Source organism: Mus musculus, chromosome 17 (genome assembly GCF_000001635.26).
Source record: "Mus musculus strain C57BL/6J chromosome 17, GRCm38.p6 C57BL/6J".
NCBI lineage: Eukaryota > Metazoa > Chordata > Mammalia > Rodentia > Muridae > Mus > Mus musculus.
This window is the reverse complement of record NC_000083.6, coordinates 32,181,014-32,192,387: the sequence shown is the minus strand read 5'-3', so window position 1 is coordinate 32,192,387 and position 11,374 is coordinate 32,181,014. Positions and strand designations below refer to the sequence as shown.

At 46.3% G+C, this 11,374-nt stretch overlaps 1 protein-coding gene across 3 annotated transcripts; it reads left to right on the top strand.

Moving 5' to 3' along the window:
• Positions 1–2,917: 2,917 nt before the first annotated feature.
• Ephx3 (epoxide hydrolase 3) lies at positions 2,918–8,618 on the top strand. 3 transcript variants are annotated; one of them, NM_001347341.2, is made up of 7 exons: positions 2,918–3,353; positions 3,517–3,602; positions 3,820–3,977; positions 4,084–4,212; positions 6,839–6,942; positions 7,036–7,172; positions 7,267–8,618. In NM_001347341.2, the coding sequence occupies exons 1-7, from the start codon at positions 2,940–2,942 to the stop codon at positions 7,490–7,492; spliced, it is 1,254 nt and encodes a 417-aa protein (NP_001334270.1). In that variant the 5' UTR covers positions 2,918–2,939; the 3' UTR covers positions 7,493–8,618. The 3 variants fall into 3 exon arrangements, with proteins under 3 accessions (NP_001334270.1, NP_001028335.1, XP_011244933.1); NM_001033163.4 differs by having other exon boundaries at positions 2,918–3,374; XM_011246631.2 differs by having other exon boundaries at positions 3,261–3,353; positions 3,517–3,648; positions 7,267–7,788.
• Positions 8,619–11,374: the final 2,756 nt, after the last annotated feature.

Sequence of the window (11,374 nt, the reverse complement as noted above, 5' to 3'; positions counted from 1 at the left end):
GTCTCCTCCCTGTTCCCTCTCGAAACCCTACTTCTCCCCCTCCCTACTTGATCTTCCCGTGTCCATCCCTACTTGCACCCAGTCCACCAGTAAAATTTGTCCTAAAATCCCTGCCAGGGAGATCCATGTGTCCTCCTAGTCCCGTCCTCTTAACCTAACCTCTCTGGGTCTACAGATTGTAGATTATCATTTATTTAATTATTTAGTATCTACATATAGGTGAATCCATTATCATTTACTTAATAGCCACATATAAGTGAATACATATCATTTTTATCTTTGTAGGTCTGGGATACCTCAGGATTATTTTTTCCTAGTTTCACTAATTTGCCTGCAAATTTCATGGTGTCACTTTTTTAAACAGCTGAGTAAACTCAAGGATTTACTTATTTTATGTATATGAGTACAATTATAGCTGTCTTCAGATACACCAGAAGAAGGTGTCAGATCCCATTACAGATGGTTGTGAGTCATCATGTGGTTGGTGGGAATTAAACTCAGGACCTCTGGAAGAACAGTTGGTGCTCTTAATTTTTAATTTCTCTCCAGCCCTCAGTGATTTTTTTTAATTTATTTATTATATGTAAGTACACTGTAGCTGTCTTCAGACACTCCAGAAGAGGGAGTCAGATCTTGTTACAGATGGTTGTGAGCCACCATGTGGTTGCTGGGATTTGAACTCCGGACCTTCAGAAGAGCAGTCGGGTGCTCTTACCCACTGAGCCATCTCACCAGCCCCGATTTTTTTTAAGGCTAAATTAGGTGAAGCTCCCTGCTGAAGTGCTTATCCTGCATGAGGAAGGCTCTAAGCTCAGTCACTAGTACTGGAGAAAGAGAAGCAGCTACAGAAGTGTATCTCTCTATACCACTCTGCTCCTTTAAAAGTGATGGTTACTGGGGCTAGCAAGATGGCTCAGCGGGTAAGAGCACTGACTGCTCTTCCAAAGGTCCTGAGTTCAAATCCCAGCAACCACATGGTGGCTCACAACCATCTGTAATGAGATCTGACGCCCTCTTCTGGAGTGTCTGAAGACAGCTACAGTGTACTTACATATAATAAATAAATAAATCCTAAAAAAATAAAGTGATGATTGCTGAAATGATGACTGTTGTCCTGGACACAATGTAATGGACCTTAATGATCACATTAATTTTGAAATATACCCCAGGCCAAGATAAAATAGCAAAACAGACACTTAAATGAAGTTACTCACAGTATTGATTTTATTGCTACTTCTGTAAATATGACAGGCTGCTGTAACTTTAGGTCCAGATATGACAGGGCATTATGTTATCATTGTTCCTGATTTAAAGAGTCTGTGACTGTTCTCTTAATGTGTCTAAAGTCTAAAATGTTTTTAAAATGAAATTTCTTCTGGAATTTCATCAAGTTGAGCTCTTTACAACAGAAAGGACTGTTCTTCAAATACATACTTTTAAAGATGAAAAAGAAAGGAAGTGTATCTCTCTAAATACCTAATATTCCTCTAGATATCTAAGTAACCAGCAGAAGAGATTCTGAAAGCTTGCCAGTAGCCTTGGTGTTGGATGAAGCACAGATGGCTATGTCTACGTTGTTTTGCTGCTAAGCCAGATGTATGACTTCAGGCAAAATGACCTCACCCCCAAATTTCAGGTTCATAATCTGTACTGTGAGGATATGATAATGCAGGGCTACTCTAGGGTTAAATAATGGGTGTCCCTAAAATAGTCTAAGATCTTGGGAAAGGTTGCAAGAGAAGCAGACTCATTACTGAGACACAATTCTTGCTTGACACCATGCCCCGTCATGCTAGGCACTGCCCTATTTCCTCTTTCAACCAGAGCCTCCGTAATCCAATATGCCCAGGCCAACTCCAGGTTTCAAATCCAGCCTGTTCTCTAGGAGGCAGGGTCTGCCCTTGGCTGTCATCTGAGCTTGGCCTTCAACTCTGGCAATTTAGCACTTAAGCCCCACCTGTCCTTAGAAACCAGTGCCCGCTGGATGATGGACCCCCTAAGCCAACGGGACGAGAGGACAAAGAAGGGTTGGAACCAGGACAATGGGTCTCATTCAGGGCAGGGTCTTCTAGGTCAAGCCCTCCAGCTTGGAAGGCAAACGGTGAGACTCCTACTGCCCACACCTACCTACAATTCCCAGCTATGTAACGTTATTTGCTCTTCCACTTCTGGGTTTGTTAAACTCTCACTTTCACGTTAGTTTCTTGCCCCTTTCCAGCTCCAGAACAGACTCGTTCTTGGGTCTAGATTCTACCCAAGCCAACAAACCTATCCTCAGTCTTTCTCATCCAAATACAGACTCCACCTAATTCCCCTTCCTCCTTCATAAGCCACACCCCTTAACCTCTACCTTAGATATGCCTCGCTCCTTTGATCAAAGCTCCACCCATCTCAGAGTTCCAAGCTCCACCCATCTCAGAGTTCCTCCCTTCCTTCGTCCTGGATTCAACTCTCCTTCCTTAGAGCTTTGCCAGTGGCTTTTTTTTTTTTTTGGGGGGGGGGGGTTGTAGCTCTGGCTAGTCTAGAACTTTAGATATAAATCATCTGCCCTTGAACTCAGAGATCCATTTGCCTCGGCCTCTTGAGTGCTGAGATTAAAGCATAGAGGGGTGCATGTGCTGCAGTATATGTGTGAACAGTTGAGAGTCAGTCCTCTCCTTCCACTTGTGGTTCCCTGGGATCAAAGTTAGATGGGCAGGTGTGCTGCCAAGTGCTCTTACCTGCCGAGCCTTTTCTAGGTCCTGAACACTGCCACCTGCTACAGAAATTTTAATTCTCTGTTCCTGTTTAAACTCCATCCAGCATGTCCTAGGGCTCCGCCCACGGTCCCTCTTTCCGCAACCTCCGAAACCAGGTCCTCGCAGGCTCCACCCCCAACCCCCTCATCCTTAAGTGTCTCGTTCTGCCCAGGTACTTTAGCTGCCACTTTAGAGTGAGTCATGAGAGGTGGCAGTATCTGTCCGAGCCGCGCATCTGTTTCCTCGACCGGTCCAGTGGACTCCGATAGCACGGTGGAATCCCAAAACAAAGGTGGTGGGCTGCTGGCGCCAGCACCCCTGGCTCAGTCTCCCGACCACGGCGGCTCTGTAGTCGTCCCAGAGCGCAAGGATATGCCGGAGTTTGTGGTGACAGCGCTACTCGCACCCTCACGCCTCTCGCTGAAGCTGCTGCGAGCGCTGGTGATGAGCCTGGTGTACTTGGCTGCCTTGGTGGCCGCGTTTGTCTACAGCTGCATCGCGCTCACCCATGTGATGTGCCGTCCTCGCAGGGGCTGCTGCGGCCGCCAGAGGTTGTCTCCCCCAGAGTGCCTGAGAGACCCCACGCTGGGCGAGCATTGCTTTCTAACCCTCAGGGTGAGTGTTCCTCCCGTGAAGGTAGGTTTCAGGGGGCGGATGCGGATTGAAGAAAGGAGGTTGAAATGTCGGATCTGGAACATCCTTGGGTGTTCAAGTCTCGGGAGGAAGCTCCCATATTTCCTTACCCTTCAGCTCTTACTTAGATTGGGTCCTTCTGCAGAGTTCCGGCCTGCGTCTGCACTATGTCTCTGCTGGTCATGGCAATGGGCCACTCATGCTATTTCTGCATGGCTTCCCAGAGAACTGGTATGTCTGGGCCCCTGGATCCTGATGCTCACTGGACTAGGGAAAGGTAGAGTTCTGACTATGAGGTACTTGGGAAATGGGAACCGGTAGGGTTGAGTAATCCTGGGATTCCACTATTTCCTTCCTAAGAAGTCCAGAGCAGAAAGGTGGGATGGCCCAAAGCTGGGTATAGGAGGTGCATTCTGCTGACTAAACTCCCAACTCCCTTACCCAACAGGTTCAGCTGGCGCTACCAGCTGCGAGAGTTTCAGAGCCATTTCCATGTCGTGGCTGTAGACATGCGTGGTTATAGTCCCTCTGATGCTCCAAAGGAAGTGGATTGTTACACCATTGACTTGTTGTTGGATGACATCAAGGATACCATCCTAGGCCTGGGTATGACTCATCTTCTCATTTTTGCTCCTTTTGGGACCTACTCCTACACGTCTACCTCATCCCTACTGTATCTTATACCATTGTGTCTCTCTCTTCCCACCACCAGGGTACTCCAAGTGCATCCTCGTGAGCCACGACTGGGGGGCCTCCCTTGCCTGGGAGTTCTCCATCTACTACCCATCCCTAGTGGAGCGTATGGTTGTGGCCAATGGTCCTCCCATGTCAGTGATCCAAGGTGTGTTGGACTATGCCTAAAGCCCGTGTATTCACCTGTGACCTGGCACGGGGATCCAGATAAATGCTAGTACACTTAGGAGTAATGTAAATTGTCTTGAGCACTTTCAGGTTGGAGGTGATGGAGTATAGTTAAGTGGTTGCACATTTGTTTACTATATTAGCGGGAAAAGGTGTGCTCTCCAGCATTGAGAGAGAGAGAGAGAGAGAGAGAGAGAGAGAGAGAGAGAGAGAGAGGGAGAGGGAGAGAGAGAGAGAGAGAGAGAGAGAGAGAGAGAGAGAGAGGGAGAGGGAGAGAGAGAGAGAGAGGGGAAGGAGGGAAAAGCCTGGGTCAGGAGTGTTTCTGATTTTTGCATTTTCTTTTATTTTTAGAGTGTTTACACACATCATCAGATCATCTTGTTGCTAGAGCCTAGCTCTGAGCATGACATTAATTTATGCTTCCTATATACTTCCTGTACCTAGACTTGAGTAGACTGAAAGAAATTCATACAATAATCTTAGTGACTTTGTACGTGAAGGAAAGTTCGTGGAGCTGACTATACTAGCATATACCTACTACTATCAGCACTTGAGGGGCAGGGGCTGGAGGGATGACTCAACAGAGGAGGGCACTTGTTATTCAAAGAACCCAAGTTGGATTCCCAGTGTCCAGATGGTATCCCACTGTACTCCAGTTCCAAGGCTCTAAATGTCCTAAACTGACCTCTGTGGATACCAGGCACACATGTGGTACAAATACATACATGTAAATAATAACAAACATTAATAAAAACAATTAAGTCTAAAAAGAAGCCAGATACATGCCTTTAAACTTGAGAGGCAGAGGCAGGTGGATTTCCATGAGTTTTCCATAGTGAGACCCTGCTTCAATAAAACTGAACCAAAACCAAACGAAAACATGAATTAAGTCTAAAAATAAGTAAATAGATAAATGCTTAGGAAGCTGAGGCAGGAGGATCGTGAGTTAGAGAGCAGCCTGGGCTATGTTGTTTCCTGTCTGAAACAAACATCACACACACGCGCGCCCACACAGACACATAACTGTACATTGAACCATTAGATGTCAGTCAGCTGGTGTATAGCTGGCATATACTTTGGATTCCAGCACTTGGGAGGCAGAGGCAGATGGATCTCTGTGAATTCAAGGCCAGTCTGGTGTATATGGTGAGTTCCAAGTTAGCCAAGGCAATACAGTGTCTCCAAAAAAAAATAAAACCACTCAGATTTTGGGGCATTTAAATTTTTTTGGATGAGGGTGGTCAACCTGTGCCTGCCAGTCGCCTATAATAGACTTGCATACAAAGTCACCATGCAGGGCTCTTGGGCTGATGAAAGCGTTGCTAGCTTCATGTTCTAGTTGAGGGAAACTGAGGCAAAGGAGATGATGTCTGTCTTTGATTTCTTTTTCTTCTCTCTTCCATTTGTTTGTTTGTTTCTTTATTGAGAGGAGTCTCACTATGTTGGCCTAAGCTGGCATGGGGCTTGTTGAATCTACCAGGCTGGCCTCAGGCTATAGAGATACATCTGCTTCTGCCTTCTGAACACTGGGATCAAAGGCATGTGCCTCTGTACTCAGCATTGACAGCAAAGACACAAACAACTAATAAACCACGCCACAATGGGATCAGACGCTCCTTCCTTCTGGCTCTCTAATGTTTTTGGACCTTTTTTAGTTGGTATGAGTGTAGGAGATGATGGAATCTAGAACCCCAAGATTGCTAATCACATATCCTCATTGAGCTACACCCCATACCTGACCTGGGAAGTACTGTAATCTTCACTGTGTTCAAAATCCATTTCATCCTACCCTTTTCTGCAGGAGCCTGGTACACAGTAGGTGTTCAATAAATGTTTATTACCTAAAGCAGAGGGAATATGACTAGGCCTAAACAGGAGAAGCCTGCTGGTGCCTCCTGAGGGTACCCAGGAGCTTTAGAGGGAGAAACTCCCGTTTTGTTTTGTTTTTTTTTTAGGGGGTTTCTCTGTGTAGCTGTGGCTGTCCTGAAACTTACTCTGTAGACCAGGCTGGCCTTAAACTCAGAGATCTGCCTGCCTCTGACTTCTGAGTGCTGAGATTAAAGACATATGGCACCACCACCCAGTAAGAGTTATTTGTTTTATGTTTATATGTATATATCTGTGCTGTGTGTGTCATGGAGGTCAGAAGAGAGCATTAGAACCTATGGACTAAGCCAGGCGTGGTGGCACAAACCTTTAATCCCAGCACTTGGGAGGCAGAGGCAGGCGGATTTCTGAATTCGAGGCCAACCTGGTCTACAGAGTGAGTTCCAGGACAGCCAGAGCTACACAGAGAAACCCTGTCTCAAAAAAAAGAAGAAAAAAAAAAAAAAAAAAAAACAAACCCATGAACCCATGGACTAGTGTAACAATCATTTAGTGCCACCCGACAGAGGTGCTGGGAAGCAAACTTAAGGTGTCTGGAAAAGCAGCATGCACTTTTAAACCCTGAGCCATCTATCTCATCTCTCCAGCTTTGCCTGGTCTGTATCTGTGAAGACAATATGGGAGGGCAGCACCCAGCCAGAGTGGGGGCATTGTCTTCACAGACAGGCAGGCAGCAGTGGTGGTCTAACCCATACTCACATCCTTTCTCCTCTTCCCAGAATACTCAATCCACCACATCGGCCAGATATTCCGATCAAACTACATGTTCCTGTTCCAGCTTCCCTGGCTGCCAGAGAAGCTGTTGTCTATGTCTGACTTCCAGGTGCAGTGAGGGTTGAAGTCTAGGACTAGGGGATGGCAGAGTGGGGCTGAGCGACCTGGGCACTGAAACCAGCACATTATTGTGTACACGCAGATTCTCAAAGACACATTCACTCACCGCAAGAACGGCATCCCAGGACTGACTCCTTCTGAACTTGAAGCATTCCTTTATCACTTCTCACAACCTGGATGCCTCACTGGGCCCATCAACTACTACAGGAACGTGTTCAGGTAAGGTTGTAGCCAGGAGAGAAGCTGAGGAGAGTGTCGGGCAGAGGGAATGAGAGTAGTCATTCTTCCATCTACTTGTCTGTCTTGGTCGCAGGAACTTCCCCCTGGAGCCCAAGAAACTGTCAACACCCACGCTGTTGCTGTGGGGGGAAAAAGACTTCGCCTTCCAGCAGGGGCTGGTGGAAGCCATTGGAAGACACTTTGTGCCCGGCCGGTTGGAAAGCCACATTTTGCCAGGCAGTGGGCACTGGATTCCACAGAGCCATCCTCAGGAGATGCATCAGTACATGTGGGCCTTCTTGCAAGACCTGCTGGGCTAGAAGCTCTTGTTTGCCAGCCTAACATTGATATGTTGGAGCACATATCCCCTGTCCTTGTGTACCTGGGAGTCCATGCAGTGTGTGCATAAGGGTGCACTCCCAGAACTCCGAGTTACACACAGAAGCATCTGTGGGCATCTTGCCTCACCTGCGTGGATGTCTTACTACTTATCAAAACCTCCCTGCCCCCAAGGGCTACACAAACCATAAATTCTAACCTTTCTGTCTTGTTTTCCACCCCCGGTCTGATGTTTAAGTCTTCCTTAATATTGCATCCAATATATTTCTAACACACAGGAATACTTCAATTTAAATGTTAATGAGCTAAAACGAACCACTATGAAAAATACAATGTCTCTGAAGCCAGGAAGACCGACAGCTGAGTGACTAAAAGCATTTGGTGCTCTTGTAGAGGATATGAGTTCTATTCTCAGCACTCACATGGAGTTTCACAGCCATCCATAAATCCATGTTCAGGGGACAGGACACTCTTTCCTGCTGTCCCTGAGCAATGGGCATGCATACAGCATACACACAGACATGCAAGTCAGACATTCCTACATACAGAAAAGTCAATAAGGAATGTGTGTGTGTGTGTGTGTGTGTGTGTGTGTGTGTCCCTGAGCAATAGGCATGCATGCAGCATACACACAGACATGCAAGTCAGACATTCCTACATACAGAAAAGTCAATAAGGAATGTGTGTGTGTCTCCCTGAGCAATAGGCATGCATGCAGCATACACACAGACATGCAAGTCAGACATTCCTACATACAGAAAAGTCAATAAGGAATGTGTGTGTGTGTCTCCCTGAGCAATAGGCATGCATGCAGCATACACACAGACATGCAAGTCAGACATTCCTACATACAGAAAAGTCAATAAGGAATGTGTGTGTGTGTGTGTGTGTGTGAGTGTGTGTGTGTGTGTGTGTGTGTGTGTGTTTCAAGATAGGGTTTCTCTGTGTAGCCCTGGCCATTCAGGAACTCACTCTGTAGACCAGGCTGACCTTGAACTTGGAGATCTGCCTGCTTCTGCCTCTCAAATGCTGGAATTAAAGGCGTGCGCCGCCACCACCCTGTAAGAAGTAAATCTTCTTTAAAAAATACAGTGTCTTGGTCACCACAATAACTGTGTATTCACTGCTAAATCACATAAGTGCAGAAAGTTGCACCAGACTGTCAATGAAGGTGGTTTAAGAAAGATGGTTTTGCAAGTGAAGGCACTTTGCCGCCAAACCTGGCAGTTGGAGTTCAAGTGTATGTGCATGTACCCACACACATGCAACAGAAGTCAATCAATTCCTATAACGAAAGGGAGTGCTTGGTGGCCACAATGGTGCACCCCTGTCATCTCAACACTTGAAAAGCTGAGATGGGAACATTGCTGAGTTCAAGGCCATTCTGGGTCGCACAGAAGTACCATGTCTTAATAAATAACAGTCTTTTCCCTGATGCTGTGGAGTTGTGAGGAAGTGGAGGCTGCAGTGCATTCAAGATTCGGCTTTGCCTGTAATCTGACACCCTGGCCAAGGAAGGCATTGCTGTAATGAGTGTAAGGTGTAATGAGTGTCAACACTGCTTTACAAAAGTGCTGAGGACCTCCCTCATCCACGACAACCTCGTGCTAGGCCTCTGGCAAGTACCAAGCCCATCTCTGTGTGCTTGCACCCCGCTGTGATGAGCTGATGATGGGTGGAAGAATTCGGTGGAGGCATTCTGTGTTGAGCGCCAAATCAACCTAATTAAGGTTGCTGAAAACAAAAAACTAGGGAAATGGGTCAGCCTCAAAGCTGATAGATAGAGAGGGGAAGCCAGGTAAAGCCGCTAACTGCAGTTGTGTAACGGTTGAGGAGTCTGAGGCTAAGGATGTCACTGAAGAGGACTTCAAATGCAAAAATGAATATTTTTGGCTCATTTGCTTAAAAACAAACAAACAAACAAACAAATAAAAACTATATCAAAGAGTGAGGTGCCCCCCTGCTGCCTCCTAATCACCAAGTAAGGATCCTCACAGGAAAGAGGGAAGCGAGCTCAGGGCAGCTCCCAGTGATCCCCATCTCTATCATGATCAAGTTCAAGTCAGGTTAAACTCTCTCCTCTCAGCCTGCCTCAGATCCCCGGGGAAACAGCTCTGGGTTCTGTTTGAAAGGGCCAGCTTCCTGAATGGACATCTGGGATCAGACAAAATGGCTCAGCAGGGAAAGGCTCTTGCCACTAAACCTGAGGACCTGGTGGCTTCAATTCCTGAGGCTCACATGACAGAAGGGCACGACTGACTCCCACAACTTGTTCTCTAACCTCCACGTGTGCGCCATAATACATTTGCATGCACACATGCATACACACACACACACACACACACACACACACACACGATATCTATGTATATGGATGATAAATGGGCACCACTGGGACCTGAGGCCTCTAGTCTCCAGCTTTTAGAATCTTCTGCTTCAAATAAGCCAGTTTTTGTTTGTTTGTTTGTTTGTTTGTTTGTTTGTTTTTCTACTTAGTAGCCCAAGCTGGTGTAGAACTGGAAATCCTTTAGCCAAAGCCTCTTGAGTGCTGGAGTTACAGGCTTGTGCTAACATATCTGGCTTAGCCAAGATTCTGCTGAGTATCTAAATGCCTGTAGACGCAACAATCAGATGATAGGATTACAAATGGAGAGTGGAAGCTGGACATGGTAGATGGCACAAGCTGGTAAGGCCAGGACAGTGGAGCCTGGGGCAAAATGATCCCAGGTTTCACAGGTTTGAGACCAGCCTGAGCTATGGAGTAAGGACGAAGCTAACTTAGGCTACCGTGTAAGACCTAGTCTTAGAAGAATAGAACAATTACAAAACAGTGAGGTGAACCACCAGCTCCAGCCTGGTCATAATAGTCATAATAATTGTATTGTCTAGGATTTTACAATTAATTAATGAAATATTTATTTATTTTGAGACAAGGTCTCACTATGTAGCCTGGAATTTGCTATGTAGACTAGGTTGATCTGGAACTCATTTTCAGTTGCCTCTGGCTCACCTGGACCAGGGACTAAAGGCATTCACTACTGTGCTTGGCTGTTTACTGTGTTGTTGCTGGTTTGTTTTTGTTTGTTTGTTTGTTTGTTTTTGTTTTTTTCGAGACAGGGTTTCTCTGTGTAGCCCTGGCTGTCCTGGAACTCACTCTGTAGACCAGGCTGGCCTCGAACTCAGAAATCTGCCTGCCTCTGCCTCCTGAGTGCTGGGATTAAAGGTGTGTGCCACCACTGTCTGGCTTGTTGTTGTTGTTGTCGTCTTTATTTATTTATTTATTTAGAGACAGGATCTCCCTATTAGCCCTGGCTGCCCTCAAATGTGCAGAGACCTGCTTGTCACTTCTTCCTGAGTGTTGGAATAAAAGACACAGGCCGCCATGCCCAGCTATTATTTTGAATGTGTATGAGTATGTGTCTGTATGTGTGCATGCCGGGTGTCCATGAAGCCCAGAAGAGGACATTAGGTCCTTTGGTCACAGATGGTTGTGAGCCTTTGTATGTGTGCTGGGATTTTAAGTCCTCTGAGAGCAAGAAGCGCTCCAAAGTGCTGGGTTTACAGCTGTGCACTACCATTGATTTTCATTTTACTTTTTTAAAAAAAATGGTTTTTCATGACAGGGTTTTTCTATGTAGCCCTGGCTGTCCTGGAACTCACTCTGTAGATCAGGCTGGCTTTGAACTCAGAGATCCTCCTGCCTCTGCCTTCTGGGTACTGGGACTAAAGACTCTTGTCACCACTGTCTAGCCTGTTTTACATTTTTAAAAATTCCTCTGTGGGTCCTGGGGATAGAACTCAGCCTGTCAATTTTGGCACCAAGCACCTTTACCCACTGGGCCATCTCACTGACTCTCTCTCCT